Source organism: Onychomys torridus, chromosome 2 (assembly GCF_903995425.1).
Source record: "Onychomys torridus chromosome 2, mOncTor1.1, whole genome shotgun sequence".
Classification (NCBI taxonomy): Eukaryota; Metazoa; Chordata; class Mammalia; order Rodentia; family Cricetidae; genus Onychomys; species Onychomys torridus.
The window spans coordinates 54,910,108-54,928,977 of NC_050444.1; the positions used below are offsets into that span (position 1 = coordinate 54,910,108).

The window sequence follows — 18,870 nt, forward strand, 5'->3', positions numbered from 1 at the left end:
CTCTGTAGACATACATATGAGTGTGTGCATTCATACACATAGATACACACACCTACACACAAGTAAAATAAATAATTTTAAGAGGTTGGAGAGGTGGCTCAGTGGTTAAGGACACTTGCTGCTCTTGCAAGCAGACCCAGGTTTAATTCACAACATTTACAGGGTAGCTCTCAACTGCATATGACTCTGGTTCTAGGAGATCCAACGTCCTCTTTTGACCTCTGCAGGCTCTAGGCATGCACAAGGTGCACATAAATGTATGCAGGCAAAACATTCACATATATAAAATAAAAATAAATAAATATTTCAAAAAAGAGAAAGAAAGGAAAAAGTTTGGGCATTTTCTACCATCATTGGTTTTGCATTCCCTGCCAGGTTTGGAACAGAATCCGACAGTGATGAATCAGTATCAAAGCCTGAGGAACAAGATTCCACACAGACAACCACACAAGTTCACCTGGCAGCAGCTGAAAGCAATAAAGAATGCCATCAAAGGAGAGGAGTTGGAGTTAAAAGAATTCAGGGAAAGCTATGTCCAAATGGAATCTTCACAGCTTAGAGAAATCCCTACAATCACGATCCTAAGCTCTATGAACTTCCCGAGAACAATATGTTACTAGGGAGACTGAGATAGGAAGGTCCCTGGTCTTAAGAAGGTAGAGGCCAGCCTGGGTAATATTAAGAGGCCAATTTCTAAACAAACAAACATAAAACAAAAACAAACAAACAAAAAAACTGGTGATGAACAAACTTGTCAGCTGAGAGAGAAGATAGTCTGAACCCTGAATTACAACAGTGCTGTGGATGTCGCTCTGTATAAATAAAATGCTGATTGGCCAGTAGCCAGGCAGGAAGTATAGGTGGGACAAGAGAGAAGAGAATTCTGGGAAGTGGAAGACTGAGTCAGGAGACGCTGCCAGCCACCTTGAGGAGAAGCATGATGTAAGATACCAGTAAGCCACAAGCCACGTGGCAAGGTATAGATTAATAGAAATGGGCTAATTTAAGATATAAGAACTAGGGCTGGAGAGATGGGTCAGAGGTTAAGAGCACTGACTACTCCTCCAGAGGTCCTGAGTTCAATTCCCAGCACCCACACCCACATGGTGGCTCACAACCATCTGTAATGAGATCTGGCACCCTCTTCTGTATACGTAATAAATAAATCTTAAAAAAAAAAAAAAAAAAAGATATAAGAACAGTTAGCAAGAAGCCCGCCGTGGCCATACAGTTTGTAAGCAATATAAGTCTCTGTGTGCTTACTCAGTTGGCTGCAGGGTGAGAGAGATTTGTCCTGACCGTGGGCCAGGCAGGACCAGGAAAACTCCAGCTACACAATAATAATGATTTCCTATCTTTTTAAAATTTTAAAAATCTACTTATGAGTGTGTTTGTAAGTATGTGCCCCTGTGTGGAAGTACCTTCAAAGGCCCGAAGCATCAGATCCCCTGAAGCTGAAGTTACAGGTGGTTGTGAGCCACCTAGTGCAGGTGCTGGGAATTGAACCCTGGTCCTCTGGAAGAGTGGTACATGCTTTAGTTACTTTTCTGCTGTGATAAACTATTGACCAAAAGCAACTACAGAAGGAAGAGTTTGTTTTGTTTATAATTCCAGGGCGCTAGAGCTCAAAACATTGAAGTGGTGTGGCAACAGCCAGGCTTGGCAGGAGGAGGAGGAGGGGGAGGAGGAGGGGGAGGGGGGCAGGAGGAAGAGGAGGAGGGGGGAGGAGGAAGAGGAGGAGGAAGAGGAGGAAGAGGAGGAGGAGGAAGAGGAGGAGGAGGAGGGGAGATCACATCTCAATTGCACACAGGAAATGAGAGAGGGGCAGGGGACAGGATGTGGGACAAGGCTAGAATCCCTAGGTGATGTACGTCTTCCAGCAAGACTGCACCTTCTAGAGGTTCTCAAACGGTACTACCCACTGCCACCCCCAGCATTGCTCATTCAAACCATAAACAGCATTCTTAACTGGATCACCTGAGCTGCCTGGAAGGGACACTCTCCAGCCTGCTGAGTTGCCTGGAAGGGACACTCTCCAGCCTGCTGAGTTGCCTGGAAGGGACACTCTCCAGCCTGCTGAGCTGCCTGGAAGGGACACTCTCCAGCCTGCTGAGCTGCCTGTACATTGTACAATGAGCTCCGGATGTACAGATTTTGTGAGCTTTTACTCATGCTGGGGTGGGTTTTGGTGATGCCACTATCTTTGAGTCATTTCTGCTCCCCAAATCCCTCATCCATACTCCTGTATGTAGCCCCAGTAAAACTCACTGGTTCACCAAGTTGGACATATCTGTCATTAGTTGCCTGTCTGGGGTGAGTAGATGTATCCTCAGGTATAGTATTACACAATACCCTTCAATTCATTTTCCTCATGTGGACTGACATATATCCATCCGTTATCTACTGCTGAGATAACAAACCACCCCAAACATTCATGGTTTTAAACAACAGCCATTTTACTTGCTCATTGTTCCTACGGTAGGTTGTGTAGAGTTAGATTAGAATAGCAAGTCTGTCTGCTGTGCTGTACGAGCTGCATATGCTCACCTGGTTAAAGTTTAGGCTGGGCAATCCAAACTTGTCTTTCACAAGTCTGGCCTCTCACCTGGTGTGGGCTCATATATTTGAATGCTTGAGTCCTAGTTAGTGAATTGTTTAGGAAGCATGAAAAGATGTGACCTAGTTGGAGAAGATATATCACAAGGGGTAGACTATGAGGTTCACAAAATCCCATGATAGGCTCAGTCTTGCTCTCTGCCTAGTACCTACCAACCAGGATGTAAGTTCTCAGCTACTGTCCAGCACCATGCCTGCCTGTCTGCTGCCATGCTCCTCACTATGATGATCATGGACTGACACTCTGAAACTTTAAGCAAGCCCCCAATTAAATGCTTTCCTTTATAAGTTGCCGTGGTCATGGTGTCTGTCATAGCAATAGAACACTGACTAAGACATCTGGGCATGGCTGGAGCATTGGAGCCTCTTGACTCTTGTTCTGGCTTTGTGTGAGTCAGGGTTCTCTAGAGGAACAGAACTTATAGAATAAACTTACAAAAAAGATTTATTGGAATGGTTTTCAGGCTATGGTCCAGCTATTCCAATGTTGCAGGATATTTGATCACACTGTGAACCCTGAGATTGAGTTATTTACTGGAAAAACCTGCCGCTGGTTGTGATATGGCCCGGCCCTAGTATACACCCTTCATCCAAGAGCTTTCTGTTTATTGTAAACAGGATTAAATAAAATCAACCATAGGTCAAGAGGTGGAGTAAGCAACTAGTTAACAGAAAGTAGCCACAGAGAGTAAGAGGGAATCAGGGAGACAGAGAGACGTACAGGAAGTAGCAGAGAGGGACTTTGAGTTTGGTGGTCCTTTTTTGTTTGGGAAGACAGAAGAGAAGCCTCTTTTTGAGAGGTCTCAGAGGAGGAAGGTCAGCGGGCTGCTTTCTCTGCCTCTCTGAACTAGTAGGTTTTCATCCCAGCATCTGGTAAAATAAAAGGATTAGACTTAGTTAAAACACCATTTGTCTCCCTAGGTGGAAGAGGCTGAGGCAGCAGCAATGGGTCACAAAGGCTCCCCGGCCGTGGCTTCAGCGGCAAGGAGACTGCTATAGGGATTCAGTCAGCCGCTGAGGAAGTGATGGGATTAGGTGAACAGCAAATATAAAATAACAGTCCACAATGGCTGTCGACCAATAGGAGATCCTAGAATCCAGTAGTTGTTCAGTCCACAAGGCTGGATGTCTCAGCTGGTCTTCACAATATGATGGAATCCTAAAGAAGTAGGCTCTGATGCTAGTGAAGAAATGAGCTTGCCAGGGAGAGTGTGAGCAAGCAGGCAAAGAGTACAAGCTTCTTTCTTCCACGTCATTTATACAGGCTGCTACCAGAAGGCATAAAGCAGATTAAGGGTGGATCCTCCCATCTCAAATGATCCAGATTAAAAGTGGGTCTTCCCACTTCAAATGATTTAATTAAGAAAAAAAAAAATCCCTCACAGGTGTACCCAGCCACTTGAGTTTTAGTTAATCCTATTTTTTTTTAAATGATTTTTTAAAAATTTCATGTGAATTGGCATTTTGCTTACATGTAGGTTTGTGTGAAGGTGTCAGATGTCCTGGGACTGGAGTAATAGATAACTGTGAGCAGCCATGTGGGTGCTGGGAATTGAACCCGGGTCCTCTGGAAGAGCAGCCAGTGCTCTGAGCCATCTCTCCAGCCCCTGAGTTTTAGTTCTAGATCTAGTCAAGTTGACAGCCAAGAACAGCCGTCACAGGCATCTTTTAGGGTCTCTCTATGCATGGGACTTTCAGGCAGGCAGGCAGCACAACATTTCTTTTCAGATTGGCACAAGGAGCCAGGAGAGTTCAAGGAAGTAGCCATGACGTCTCTTCTGGCCCATTCTCAGAAGCTACACAGTATCTTTGTCAATTTTACCACATTCTACTGGTAAAGCAGGTCACAGGGCCCGTGCACATTCAGGAGGAGGAAGAGGAGAACGGCAGGATCAGGTTCGCAGGAGAGCAGGTGGGACAGGATGGGTGGTTACGGTCATCTTTGGAACAGCTTATCCCAGGAGCTGTTGGTAAGTCAGCCGCTCTTGTTTGCCCCTGGAAGGCTCTTCAGTGCTTGTAGTGCTGAGAATAGAAGTCTTCCTCCTATACCAGCTGAGGAGACAGCTGTGCCTGGTGTCTACTGACCTCGTCCTCAGTCAATGCCCTTCTCGGTTTTTCCAGCTGTGGGTGTACTCTCGGGTAGTACTCTTCATCCTCATTTTCACTTTTTTAGTTTCTCAAAGTCACATCCATTGCCACCTCCTCTGGAAGGTCGTCTCCTCGTGCTACTCTGTCTTAGTGGGGCCCTTCCTTCACCCCATTTACTCTTTTTTGCTTGTTTGTTTGGTTTTTTTTTTTTTTTTTAAATTAATTCTTTTTCACTTATTTTACATACCAACCACAGTTTCCCCTCCTTCATCTCATCTCCTCCTGTCCCCTCCCCCCACCTCCGATCTGTCTCCCCTGCCCTCCCATCCACTCCTCCTCCATTCAGAAAGGGGCAGGCCTCCCACGGGTGTTAACAAAGCATGGCACATCAAGTTGAGGCAGGACCAACGCTGGGTGAAGCAACCCAGCATGGGGAATAGGTTCCCCAAAGCCAGCTCAAGCACCAGGGACAGGTCCTGATCCCACTATCAGGGGCCCTGCAAACAGACCAAGCTGTACATCTGTCACCCACATGCAGAGGGCCTAGGTCGGTCCTGGCTGTAGGTCCAGAGTCCATGAGTTCCCATGAACTCAGATCAGCTGTTGGTTCCCCCCACCCCCCCCCCCCCCCCCGGCTCCTACAATCCCTTCTCCCTCTCTTCAACAGGACTCCAGGAGCTCGGCCCTGTGCTTGGCTGTGTCATCCCCAGTTACTCTTGACTGCCTCCCCCTGCACAGCTTTGGGAATGACATGTCTGGAGTGACAGGAAAGGAAGAGACACAGAGGCACATACAGAAACACTGGGATCAGGTAGGCAGTGTACTCTGATGGAGACACACCACCAGCAGCCCAGAAACTCAGTGACTGTCTTATATACAATAGGAACCAGAAGCCATTAGCTGATTTCTGTTGGGGATCTTTATAGGGAGGGGTGTGGAGGCCCACAAAGGTTTCCTAGTGAGATCGGAGCTTGCTTTACCCAGCAGGGCTGCATTAGAGGATTGCTTGACCATGTGTATGGTTACTAGATGATTGGAAGGGTCTGCTTGGCTGTGTTAGGGGTCTTTTGCTCCACCCATTGGCATTCGTATAAAAGGCCCTCTAGAAGAGACAGAAGGGGCCAATAGAGAATGATCCAGGCCCTCCTGAGGCTGTCCTCTTTTCTATCTGTTTCTCTCCCCTCTGTCCTTTTAGCTAATATCTCTTATCCCCCACTCTTCAAGAGTACCCTGTCGAAAAATGTGGGAGCCGGTCTCCCAGCTGGGCTCCCACATAGGATGTCTCAGGCTGTAGTCACTCAGAAGGAGGACGCTGCAGTTGATACCTTTGCATTAACTATTAACCTCTAAGGGTTGGAGAGATGGCCCAGAGGTTAAGAGCACCGACTGCTCTTCTAGAGGTCCTGAGTTCAATTCCCAGCAACCACATGGTGGCTCACAACCATCTATAATGAGATCTGGTGCCCTCTTCTGTGTATATAATAAATAAATAAATCTTAAAAAAAAAAAAAAACAACAACAAAAAACTATTAACCTCTATATTGAGACCAGGCCTTACCATTCTCGTGGGTCTAAGGTTCTTGACATGGCTGTGCTCCTACCAATAATACACATTCATTCAGGACTTCATCTGCTCCCCACACTTTATCTCTCTCAAGGTACAGGCTGAATATCCCATTGTCTTCCTTATAATTAAAAAAAAGTCACCTGGGTATAGTAGGCATACCTGTATTCCTAAGCACCTGGGAGGCTAAGGTGCTTAGGAATACAGGTATGCCTACTATACCTGTATTAGAAAGTCCATGAGTTCAAGGACAGCCTGGGCTATACAACAAGATTCTACCACTAGATGGATGGATGGATGGATGGGTGGATAGACAGATATTGATAAATGATTGTCGGGCTGGAGAACTGGCTCAGCAGTTAAGAGCAGAGGACTCAAATTCAATTCCCAGCATCCACATAGTGGTTTACAACCCTCCTTAACTCGGGTCCCAGGGCATCTGGTGCCTTCTTCCAGGCATGTGTGTGTGGTGCACAGACATACGTACAGCAAGATACTCATACATAAGAAATAGTAAGATAAATCTGCTCTAAGCCCCTCCAGCCTATGCCCTTCACAGCCCATAGCCATTGTGATGGTGATCCTTCGGTTATTTTGAGCAGTTCCTTCTTGGAGTCTCTGGGATGCTGGAGGTCAGTCTCTTTTACTTGCTGTCTTTCGGGCTAGCAGGATTCCATCAATGATTCTACTGAATGTTACTTCCTTTGTTGCCCCCGCCCCACTCCCTCTCCATTGACTGAGCATCTATCAACCTGCCATGGTTTCTTACAACAGCAAACACCATGGGGAGCCCAGAGACTCAGGCTGACATTCTTGAACACACTCCCGGGAGACGGCCAGCCGCAGACAGGCTGATTTCCAGCTAAAGTGGCCACCACAGCAGCCAGTTCACGGGGCAGAACACAGCAAAGTTTCTTAAAAGCTTTCAGGGTTCTTCTCGCGTGTCTCAATTCACATTTCAACCTGAAAGAATCTTCATATGTGACTTTTTTTTTTGAAAAAAAAATTGTTTCTAGAATTTTTATCCCTGTTCTTCTCTTTTCTTTTTTATACTTACGTTCTTCTCCCCTGATTGAAAGCTGGCAACATAGAAACAACCACCATTAGCTAAAGAAAAGCAGCCAAGATTCTCTGAGCCCGTGTGTTCAAACAAACAGATGACCCCTTAGAAATGATGCTGAATGAGAGCACTCTGAGCCTGCCTGCAACTGCTCCATTGAGCTGGGGTCCAACATGATTGAGGACTTAATTTCCCTTGACTTCGTGTGACCGAGACGGGGCAGAAAGAGAAAAGTATGGGGAGATGAGGCGGGACCCTTACTCCAGAGTCTGGTTGGAGCCTCTCACCTTCTAAGAAGCAAGAATTCCAACACAGCTGACGTTTTCTGTGAAGGTTGCTGGCAAAGAAATAATATTCCTTTGTGTTAAAATAGCAAAGACTCAGGTAAAGGCTTGGATGTGTATGATGGTGGGTAGAGAGGGCCTCATTCCTTTCACCAGACAAGACAGTTGACTTTCTTTTTAGTAAAGATAGCCTACCTTCCTTAATCTCTGTGATCTTATCAGTTATAATCCTATTAAGCGCCCTGTGATCTCACTTGGGTTCCTCAGCAACCATTTCAAAATAATAGCTTTAAATCTTACTGAAATCCTACATTATGACTATTGTACAGGCAACCAAGAATGACGCTGTCCTGGAGAAGCCCTCATGTATACTCTCAAGTATGTCCTTCTGACCACCTCTCTCTCTCTCTCTGTTTGTTTTTCCTTCGAGACAGGGTTTCACTATGTAGCTCTGGCTGTCCTGCTGTAGACCAGGCTGGCCTCAAACTCACAGAGATCCACCTGCCCCTGCCTCCCAAGTGCTGGGACTAAAGGCTTGGGCCATGTCCAGCCTCTCATTTTCTCTTAATCTGTATACTTAAAATCAATATTCAGTCTGGCCTTGGGGACATGACTTTAATCCCAGCAGTCTGGAGGCAGAGGCATTCCAGCCTTATCTACATAGAGTCCCTGGCCAGCCAGGAGTACACAGTGAGACTGTTTCAAAACAAACAAACAAACAAACAAAAAACCTCAACTACAAACAAACAAATCTGTTGTGGGGTAGCCACCAGAGAATACAGCTCAGACATGGGTTTAAGCCAAGAGAAAATCATTATTAGCCGCCAGCGACTACATCGGGTGTTTGGGAACCCAGTGCAGCACAAAGCCTGCCTTTCTCAGGGTGAGCTTTTAAGCACAAAAACATGTCCTGGGCTGACATACTTCAGTTAACAAGAACAATTAGCCAGAAGCAGACATTACAGAAGCCAAAAAGCAAGGTTAGTGATAAAAAGAAATAAAAAAGGAAAGGCATGGCTGCCCCTAGGTGTGGTGGAGGAGAAAGTTTATCGTAGATAAAAGGGAGCACAGCCAGCGGCAGAGACACATGGGAGGGTCCAGAGTGGACGCGACCTTAGTGGAGAAGTTTAGGGTAGCAGGCAGGTATGCAGCTACACCCTGTAACAGGTAGGGACTGGGGGATGCTGGGAGAACCTGGCAGCCAAGGTCCACTTTGATATGTTAATAAGCACCTTAGTTAACCTCCTGTCTGGGTTTGAGACCTAACAAGTACATTTAGAGAGACTTTCCCAGAACGACAGACTTTGATGGATTAGGCCTTTGTTTTTGTTTTGCCAGGTGGTGCTATCTGCATGCTGAGTTTTATAGGCTGAATGGCATTTTTATAATGGAGTCAGATGTGCTACGGCCTGGGGGCCTGTTACAAAACAAAACCTCACCAGGGCGTGGTGGCGCACACCTTTAATCCCAGCACTCCGGAGGCAGAGCCAGGCGGATCTCTGTGAGTTCAAGGCCAGCATGGGCTACCAAGTGAGTTCCAGGAAAGGCACAAAGCTACACAGAGAAACCCTGTCTCAAAAAACAAAAACCTCTATATGAAGGCTGGCTGTTGTGGTGCCCATCTTTAGTCCTGGTGGATCTCTGATCACTGTGAGTTTGAGGCCAGCCTGGTCTAGCTAGCAAGTCAGAGCTGTCTAGGTGAGCCTATGCTCCTGGCCCCTCCCAGATGTCATGTACTATAACCCCCAACTCTCCTTCATATTGGCTAGTCCTGAAATCCTTTTCTGCTTTAAAACTATGATTCCTGGTTTGGCCTGAGCCAAAGTCCCTTCAAGATTAGAGGAGGATCTCAGGCTGGCATGATCCTGCCTTTTGTCTCCCTCACAGATGACAGGGCTGTCGGTTCATTTTATTCTCAGACACCTTGGGGTGTGTTCTGATATGTTGTTGTGCTCCCCGTAAAGCTCACTTCTTGGTGCTGGAGAGACGGCTCGGTGGTTAAGAGCAGCTGCTCTTTCAGAGGACTCAGTTACCAGCACCTACATGGTAGAGGCTCACAACCATTTGTAACTCCAGTTCCAGAGGATGTGACACCCTCTTCTGGTCTGTGTGGGAACTGCATTCAGGTGGTGCACAGACATACACAAACACCTATACACATCCACATAAACAAGTAAATAAGAGCTCTCTCCCTGAGGAAGTCAGACTCACCACACATTTTCATCTTTTCTGTCAGGTTGTGAGTGGTCCTCCCTGGGTTCACTGGAGTACCATACTCAATAACTAGGTTTGAGTGCTTGGTGTGAATCTGAGCTGTTGCTAGGAAGCTCTCTCCCGGTGTCCTAAGGGCCTCCCTGATGCTTGAAATAGGCCAGCTCTATCCCCCCCCTCCACCCCCCCTCCCGCTCCCCAAAGGGAAAGCTAGCTCTAGGGACAGCTGAAAGTCTTTCCGGCTACTCTGGGGTGATATCCCCTACCCTCCCCAGGTGGCTTCCTTCTCTGAAACAGAGATTCATGAATTTCAAGCTGGCCTCAGTCTCACGGAGTTGCAGCTGCCCACCAAGCCGGGTTTGATGCGGTGTTCGAGGCTGAGCCCAGGGCCTCCTGCATGTTACACAAGCACCCTACCAACGGAACCACAAAAGCCCACTCTCTTCTCTACAGAAAGGAAAATCGCCCACGAGAAACGAGTTCTGTTTCTCACTTACTACTTCTACTAATTCTGTGGCAATGGTGAGGTTCAGAAAAGGCGGTTTCCTGTGGGGAGAGTGGAGGAGCCTGCCTCAGCGGGTCCGCTGTCCCGCTCACCTTTTGGCCTCCGCTAGGTTTCAGTCTTCCTTTGCCCACGCGTTTCTGGTTGTGTCGGACCAATGGCAGGCATTTCCAGGAGAGTGCCCTGAGACAGGGAAGGAGGAGGGAGGCCAGGGTACTCATCTTATTTGCTTGGCCAGGATGGCTCCAGCAGCAGCAGCTGCCTGACTGAATGCAACACCTGTTTTCCGGCTGCTCCCCAGAACTCTGGCTCCCTTCGTTCGAACCCTCCCGCTTAAGTTTGGAAGTGGTTTGAATATTCCACTTGATGATCCTTGGGTCGACTCCCTAAATTCTGCCTACACCTCTGCAAAACATTTCTTCACTTAAAGAGACTTTCAGTTAACATCTCTGTGTCTTAGGAACGACCTTGACCTTGCAGCTAAGCCGAATTCTACTGCCTCTAACTGGAGAAGTTAGGGCCTTTCCGGTTAAAAGCAGCCACCCACCTAGAAGAAATCCAGGACGTGAGTCATGGCTTAGTAACCCTATTCCTACCCAGATTTCTCCGAGGACCCCTAGTAAGCTCTGTCCCTGGCTGCAAGTCTCCGGCCTGAGCTGCCTCTCTCCTCCTCCGCCTCACCACCACCTGCTGAGCAGCGGGCACCTGCGGGATCCGGATCACCTTGCTGGACCGCTGTTTTTTGTTTTTGTTTTTTTTCTAATGTGCTTAACTGAAGGAAGTTCGTGCACATGACTTATTTTCTTCTCTTTTCAGGAAGGGTGGGTACACTGTGTCCTGCGGCGAGAAGTTTGCGAAGGAGGAAAGCACCTCCTCACCCCACATCGCTACTGTTCCAATCTGAGAGCTGCCCCTCACCTCCCACAAGAGGCATGGAACATTTCTGTGGGACTACACCAACACCACACTAGCAGTTGGCCATATAAAAAGCCCCGAGTGCCTTATACACCTGAGACTTTCCCGAAGGTTGCAGAGAAATTACTTAGTGCAGTGCGTTTAGATATAAATCACGAGACATGCGATTTCTTCGGAAACGTGTCTTATGGAGAGGAGATCTGGGAGTATTCCGGGTGGGAAGTCATTTGAACTAAAAGGCACTTAAGAGGAAATTGCTATGGAAACTACCTCACCGCTTTGCCTTTCTCCGAGCGCCGGGAGTCTATGGCATAAGGCAGTGGAGTGGGGGCCCGGGTACCGCAGCGTTGGGGGGCAGCTTAGGAGGGTAGAAAGCTCGAAGACCCCCGCGCAAGCCAGAGGCTCTGCAGAAGGCAGGCGGCGGGGTCGGGGGGCGGTCCTCGGCAAGGTGGCCTCGGGGGGCCACACGTGCAGCCAGCAGCCTCGGAGGGCGGTGCCGCGGGCGCGTCTGGACATCCGCGCTCTGCAGAGGGGGGGAAACGTGTGTGGCCCTGGCCGGCGCCCGGCCGGACGAGCGGTGGCTGCGGCCGGCGAGCGCGCGCCCGGCGGTGCGTGTGTGTGTGTGTGTGTGTGTATGTGTGTGTGTGTGACAAGCGTCAGGTGACTCGGGTCACGCCGTCGCTCCCTCGCGCTCCCGGGGAGAACTGCCGCGCTCCGGCTGGCTCCTCCGGCAGCGGCGGCGGGGAGGGGGCAGGGCGCCGCGGCCGCCCCCCAGCGCAGCAGGCCCGGGCCCGGGGAGGTGCGGGCGGTTCGGCCCACGCGGGGACCCTGGAGCCGAGCGTGAGCGTGAGCGTGATGAGCCAGGTGCTGGGCAAGCCGCAGCCGCAGGGTGAGGACGGCGGCGACGACGAGGAGGAGGATGAGCTGGTGGGGCTGGCGGGCTACGAGGACGGGCCCGGGTCCTCGGACGCCGAGCTGGACAGCGGGCCGGAGGAGGGAGGTGAGCCGGCCGATCGTGCGCTCGCCGTCCCCGGGGCGCGCGCGGGGGTCCGGGGCGCCCGTGGCGGGGGAGGGGCGAGGCCGGGCTGCAGCCGGCGGCGGGAGGGCGGCGGGGAGCGGGGTCGGATGTCGAGCTAAAAGAGGCAGCTGGCGGCCGTGTGCCTGCTGGGTCGCTCGCAGCTGCGCGTGTCATTCTTCCCTGCCGTGGCCGCGAGAGGGTCTGCGGCGTAGGACCGGGGCGCTGGGGCGGGGCCCGCGCTGCAGGTGGTCCCCGCGCCGCCGGGAGACTTCGGGGTGCCGGGTCTTAAGACACTTGGAATGCATCTCGTGTCGTCACCCGAGGTGGGCGCGCGCGGGGCGAGCGATCTTTGGCTGCTGGAGCCAAGTGTTTCTTGCAGAAGGAGCCGAGTTAGCCTTTCGGAGGGGGGGGGGGGGCTGCCTGCGTTTCATTCCTGAGACACAAAGAAGTTGAGTTTGGGATTCCCGATTGTTTTTCTTTTCTTAACACTCCCCCCACCCCGAGGCGGAAGGTCACTTGAAAAGGTCAATTGAATGAGTCTTGTTAACGTTCTCCGTGTAGCTGGTAAACATCTCAGAAAAAGGACTGATCTCTTTAATGTCTCACACTGAAGAAACTGAGGAATAAAAGTACTCGTGACGGGAATTTTAAGAACTTTCATTGAGAGTCCACTGAACTGAACTTTACATTCTCTCTGCAAAGCCTTTCTCGGAAGACAGTTTTGATTTTGCATCTGGCAGGTACTACTTCAGTGAATCAGAAAGGGAATAAAGTTAACTAAGCCTTGAGCCGGGCAGATGAGCTTTCCAAGTCACCCCCTTTCCCGGCTGCTTTTCTCAAGAGGTAGTGGCTCTCCATTGTTTAAATTGGTGTGTGTACCTGTGCACGTCCCTCTTCGGGCCCTTTAATTGCTCCCACAGTGGCTCACTCGGTCACTCTTTTTTTTAATTAAATTGTTCATTCACTTTATTATTACTTAAATAGCATTCGTTAGGATCTAGCAGTTAGATTCTCCCAGAGAAAAGCTGAATGGGGATGTATTTGCAAGGTATTTGAAAAGGTAGGTGCACAATAGGAAACTTGTGTGGTAGTTTACGGAGAGAAAGGAGACCCTATTCCAGAGGAAAAGCCAGTAATTTGATACTGTCCTGGGGGCCAGAGTTTGCCAGGAGGGAACAGAACCTGTTCTTTTTGTTGTTGTTATTTTGTTTTTCTCCCTGCAGTCTTTATTGGGGTGCTTGGGAGCACTTTCGAAATTTGATTTGGCAAAATTTGAAGTGAAAGTAAAGCCCAGCCTGAGGGGAAGAATTCCTGAAACAAAAGGCTTTTTCCAGAGCCCTGAACGAGAGGGCCCCAGAGCTGTTACTCTGCCTGCAGCTTTGTTTAGATGACTTCAGTAATAAGCCCCCCCACTGGGAATTCCCGGGTCAGGCAGGCGGGATCCTGGAATCTTGCTATAAAAGGATGCAGTGCTTTCACGTGATGAGAAGCATGCATGTTAATTTCTGCTCGGGCAGACACTGCGGAAGCCTGCCTTTGCTCCACTTTGTATTGTGCGCAGGTGGTCTGCTACCTTTTCCCATCCTTTATCTGTTGAACGTTCTCTTGTCCTTTGGCCTGTGTTCTTTCCTAGCTTCAGGCTGGAGGTTTAGTTTAGGCCTTGGAGCAGTCTCTGTTAGAAAATCTGCCTTTCTCAGCCAGCAAGCACTTCCTGCAAGGGGCTGCCAACTGATTCCATCCCAGGGAGCTGAGACTGGGAGAGGGAAAGCCAAGAATTTAGACGTCCTGCACCATGCCCTTCTGAAGGCTGGCTGGTTGTGTGTGTGTGTGTGTGTGTGTGTGTGTGTGTGTGTGTGTGTGTGTGTGTAAGAGAGAGAGAGAGAGAGAGAGAGAGATGTAGGTGCCCTTCTGAAGGCTGGCTGGTTTTGTGTGTGTGTGTGTGTGTGTGTGTGTGTGTGTGTGTGAGAGAGAGAGAGAGAGAGAGAGAGAGAGATGTAGGTGCCCAGAAGAGGATATCACATCTGGAGCTGGAGTTACAGGATGTTGTGAGCCACCCAGCATAGGTACTCAGAGCAACCTGTGCTTTAACTGCTGAGTCCCCCATTTCTGTAGCACACGCTCCCATTTAGGTTTTGGTAAAGTATGCATGTTGTCTATTCTCAAACTTAAGAGAGAGTGGAAATCGGGGTCTTCTTTAATCTGAGAAAAGGTGGATGGTATGAACAACGCACTGGTGACCTTTTCTCACTTCTCTCTGCCTAACAGATAAAATGCCTGCATTTAAGGGAAGTCTGGGAGTTTTCCCCAGTAGGATCAGGAATCTCTGGTCCTGGGAGCCTGGCAGTGGAATGTTGATTGACAGCATTGCTAGTTGAGGCAGGAGCTGTCAGGAGCAGGTAGACTGGAGATGGAAAGCCCCCACTGCCCCTAGTCTATGTGATGTATGGAGGAGCCCCGATGCCATTTTAACCCGAGGACCCTGGGAGTTTTACCACGTGTGCTGAGCTTGAGAACGTAGTGCAGCTAAGCTGAGACTTCAGTGCATGTCTCCTTGGCTTCCGCTCCGTATCTTTTTCATGAACAGCAGGAGTGTCTTCAAGCAGCTTAGTTCTGTTGAGGACAGACTGAGGCACTACTTAACCCTTTGTTCTTTGTTGTTAATCACAGTAAGGCAAGTCTCTATGCAGCCCCAAATCAAACTCCAGAGATGGGACAAGAAGTAAACCATTAAAAACAATTCAACAGGGGCTAGAGAGATGGCCAGTGGGAAAGTGTGGACTATGCAGGCATGAAGACCTGAGTTCAGATTCCAGCCTCCACTTACGGGTGTGTGTGTGTGTTATGGGCCTGTAATCTCAGCCCTGGGGAGGGAAGACAAGAGACCCCTGCAGCTTATAACCAGCCTAGGCAAATGGCAAGTACCAGGCGCAGCAGGGATCCTTCTGCAAAATAAGGTAATGAGGGAAGTCCACCTGGCATCCACATATATTTGTAAAGCACCAACACACACACACACACACACACACACACACACATTATTGTACTCCCCCAAACCAATTACCATAGATTTAGAGGTGTCCTGGCCCCTGTTTTCAATAAGCACCCCATATAAACCTGTGTCATAAATAATGATTAATTTTGTCACCCAGACTTTAAATTTGCTAAAGTAAATTACTGTGCTTTAAAATCTGACAAGGAACGAGACCAAAAGATAACCCTATTGTTATCTGCTTTTCCGGCATTTAGTCAGAAAGTAAAAGGTTTTCCCTAAAGTCCTCAGTTTTTAGGGGAAACTTGGTGAAGGTAGCCGCTCACCCCCGTCTGCTTGAATCTGGTCTCTGCACAGAGGCCTGTGCCCATTGGAGTCGGAGGAAGTGAGAGTTTGGATTGTTACTGGAGTCACCATAGGGTGAGCTGGTGATACTCCCAGAAGGATATACAGGTGCTGAATACAGTAAGTCCCACCCTACCAGCCGTTAATAAGCTGGGTGTGGTGGAATAAGTCTGTAATCTCAGATTCCAAAGACGGGCACAGGATCACCAGTTCAAGGTCTGAACTGCACCTGATGCTGTACTTTTATTAGCCACCTCTCCCATTTTATTAGGATGGACGTAGGGTAGTGTAAAGGAAAACACAAGGAAGTGTAAGCAAGTTCTAGACAAGTGATGGGCTCTGACTTTGAAAGAGCACCTTGTCTTTCCAAGCTTTCTGTCCCAGGTGTCACTCACTTTATTTTAGATTATCCTCCCAACCCCACAGCAGTGCAGGGCAGTTCTGCTTCCTGAGTCACGTCTTTCTTGTTCCTACCTCCTTTCTTTAGTATCTTGTCCTCTTCATAAAAGTGGGCACTGGTGCTCACATATCAATCCTGCACACCCTCAAAGCATCAGTCCTTGCCTGCCTTCTTCCTGACTGAGGCAGTAGGACTTGTTAGTGCTGGACCCTGGGGCCTCCAGGGATCCCAGTGTCTCAGACTCCCATCTCACAGTAGTTCACTGGGATACAAATGCATAGTGTCGTATTGGGCTGTAAGTACATTGTGGGGATCCAGACTCATGGCCCCAGATCCATACCCCTTTAAAAATTAAAATAATAAAAATTCTGTCTTCTTTTTCGAACCGTATAAAGTTATTTGGCCACAGTGGCTCTCCCTCGTTTGCTCTGACTCAGATAGGCTTTGCGCTCCTCTGTTAATGTGTCTGAGAAGCTGTCGATTCTCTTCTTACAGCTCTCTGAGAAGGACTGTCACCTGTTTCTTAGTGTGTAAAAGAGGTTTGTGTAAAAGCAGCCTCGAGTTTCTCTTAAGCGATTTAAAAAAGTTCCTAAGAACACTTCCTCCCTTAGGAAGTACTGGTAAATCACAACACATTAGAGACATAACTGAATATATATTGAATATTTATGTATGCAGTCATGCTTTTTAGTTCCCTGCTAGTATGATTTGAGAGAATTTTAGGAAAGATTTTGATTCTACACGTAACTTTTTTAATCTTATGTTTTTGGGATAAGGCCTCACTATGTAGACCTAGTTGACCTGGAACTGCAATGTAGGATAGTCTGTCCTCAGATTTAAGAGATCACCCTCAAAGGACTCACTGTCATGAGCCAGAGTTTATGCAGAGAACATCCTGTTTCCCCAGGGAGAATCCCTAGACCAGCAGTGTTTAGGAATAAAATTAACTATGCAAAAAATGTGTTGTATTTGTTTAACTATGTAAAGATGTGTTGCTGTTTTGCCTTGCCTGCCTAAGGCACCTGATTGGTGGCCCAAAGAAAAATCACCACTACACAGTGGTTCTCAACATGTGGGTTGCTACCCTTTTTCGTGTGTATGTGGTGTGTGTGTGTGTGTGTGTGTGTGTGTGTGTGTGTGTGTTGAAACTTTCAAAGGTATCCCATATTAGATACCTGCATATCAGATATTTACATTACGACTCATAACTAGCAAAATCAGTTATGAAGTAGCAATGAAAATAATTTCATAGTCTGGGGGTACCAGAACATGAGGAACTGTTCTAAAGGGTTGCAGCATTAGGAAGGTTGAGAACTACTGCTGCCACCCTAAGGCGCCTGGGCAGCACTGTGAAGAAGATCGGGGTAAGAAAGTGCACTCTGACACTCTAATCTCATTTTCTTCAGTTCTTCATTCTGGCTAATTGGTCATGGTTCTGACCAAGCAGTCTTTTAGAGCCCTGTGCTCATGGCACAAATCCATCTTCTTTTTGCAAGGTTGCTTAGGTTCGGGCAGGGCTCTGCTGTATAATTCTAGGCTAAATAACTGGTCTAAAGTGTTAAAGACTGATAATATCCCAACCAGGTGACTCTCTCCCCTAATTGCTGTCCCTTGGCAGCCGGTGGCAAGGTCCCCTAGGGTCTTCGTTTGTTTGGTCCATCAGCTGGGCAGTTTGGGGAGTTTGAGCAGAATCAGGGCAAGGGGGCGAAGGGGAATATCTGCTGTGTCCCTGACAGTGGTAATTTCTCCTGGACAGAGTGACTGATTCACTTCACACACAGTACCAAGTGCCAGAGTCAGGCATAAAGTTTGTTTCTTTTCCCTCCTTCCTCCCTTCCTCCCTCCTTCCCTCCCTCCCTCCCTCCTTTCCTTCCTCCCTTCCTTCCTCCCTTCCTTCCTTCTTTCCTCCCTCCCTCCCTTTCTCTTTCTGGTTTTATTTTATGTGTATGAGTGTTTGGCTTGTATGTATATACAGTGAACATTTCGTGTGTGCCTGGTGCCCATGGAAGTCAGAAGAAGGTGTTGGATGGCTGTGAGCTGCCATGGGTTGCTGAGAATTGAAATTGAACCTGGTTCCTCTGCAAGAGCAGTGAGTGCTCTTAACGGCTGAGCTCCAGACATGAAGTTTTTGTGTGTGTTTGTGTGTGTGTGAGCATGCACATGTGTGTGGAGGCCGGAAGTCAGCCTTGAGTGTCATTCCTCAGGTGCTTTGTCTTTTGAGATGGGGTCCCTCACTTGACCTGGAACTCACCAGATGGACTGGGCTGCCTGGGTCGTGAGCACCAGGGGTCTGTCTGTTGCCATCACCCTAGCTCTGGGATTATAAATGCAGGCTACCACACCCTACTTTTTTTTTTTTTTTTTTTTTAATATGAGGCAGTGTGGTGGTTTGAATAGGTATGACCCCCATAGACTTCTGTGTTTGAATGCTTGGCCCATAGGGAGTGGCACTAAAAAGAGGTTTGGCCTTGTTGGATGAAGTGTGTCACTATGGGGCAGGCTTTGAGTTCTCATATATGCTCGAGCCACTCCCAGTGTGGTGCATAGTCTCCTGCTTCTGCCTGAGTGGGGAGGGGATCAAGATGTAGAACTCTCAGCTCCTTCTCAAGCACCATGTCTGCCTGCATGCTGCCACGATTCCCCCATAAGGATAATGGACTAAATGTCTGAAACTATAAGCCAGCTCCAATTAAATGTTTTCCTTTATAAAGAGTTTCTGTGGTCATGGTGTCTCTTCACAGCACTAGAAACCCTAACTAAGGAAGATAGGGTCTCTCTTTGTAGCCCTGGCTGTCTAGAATTATCTATGTAGATCAGACTGGCCTCAAACTCACCTGCCTCTGTCTCCTGTGTGTTGGGATTAAAGGTAAGTGACACC

General features: G+C 48.4%; 1 protein-coding gene across 1 annotated transcript in view; it reads left to right on the top strand.

Annotated features, from left to right (window-relative positions):
• Positions 1 to 11,783: 11,783 nt before the first annotated feature.
• The window catches only part of Rragd (Ras related GTP binding D), a 38,666-nt gene continuing 31,579 nt past the window's right edge, over positions 11,784 to 18,870 (top strand). Inside the window, exon 1 of the mRNA XM_036179425.1 lies at positions 11,784 to 12,240. Within this exon, the coding sequence (XP_036035318.1) occupies positions 12,096 to 12,240 (145 nt within the window). The 5' untranslated portion in view covers positions 11,784 to 12,095. The remainder of the gene's footprint in view (positions 12,241 to 18,870) is intronic.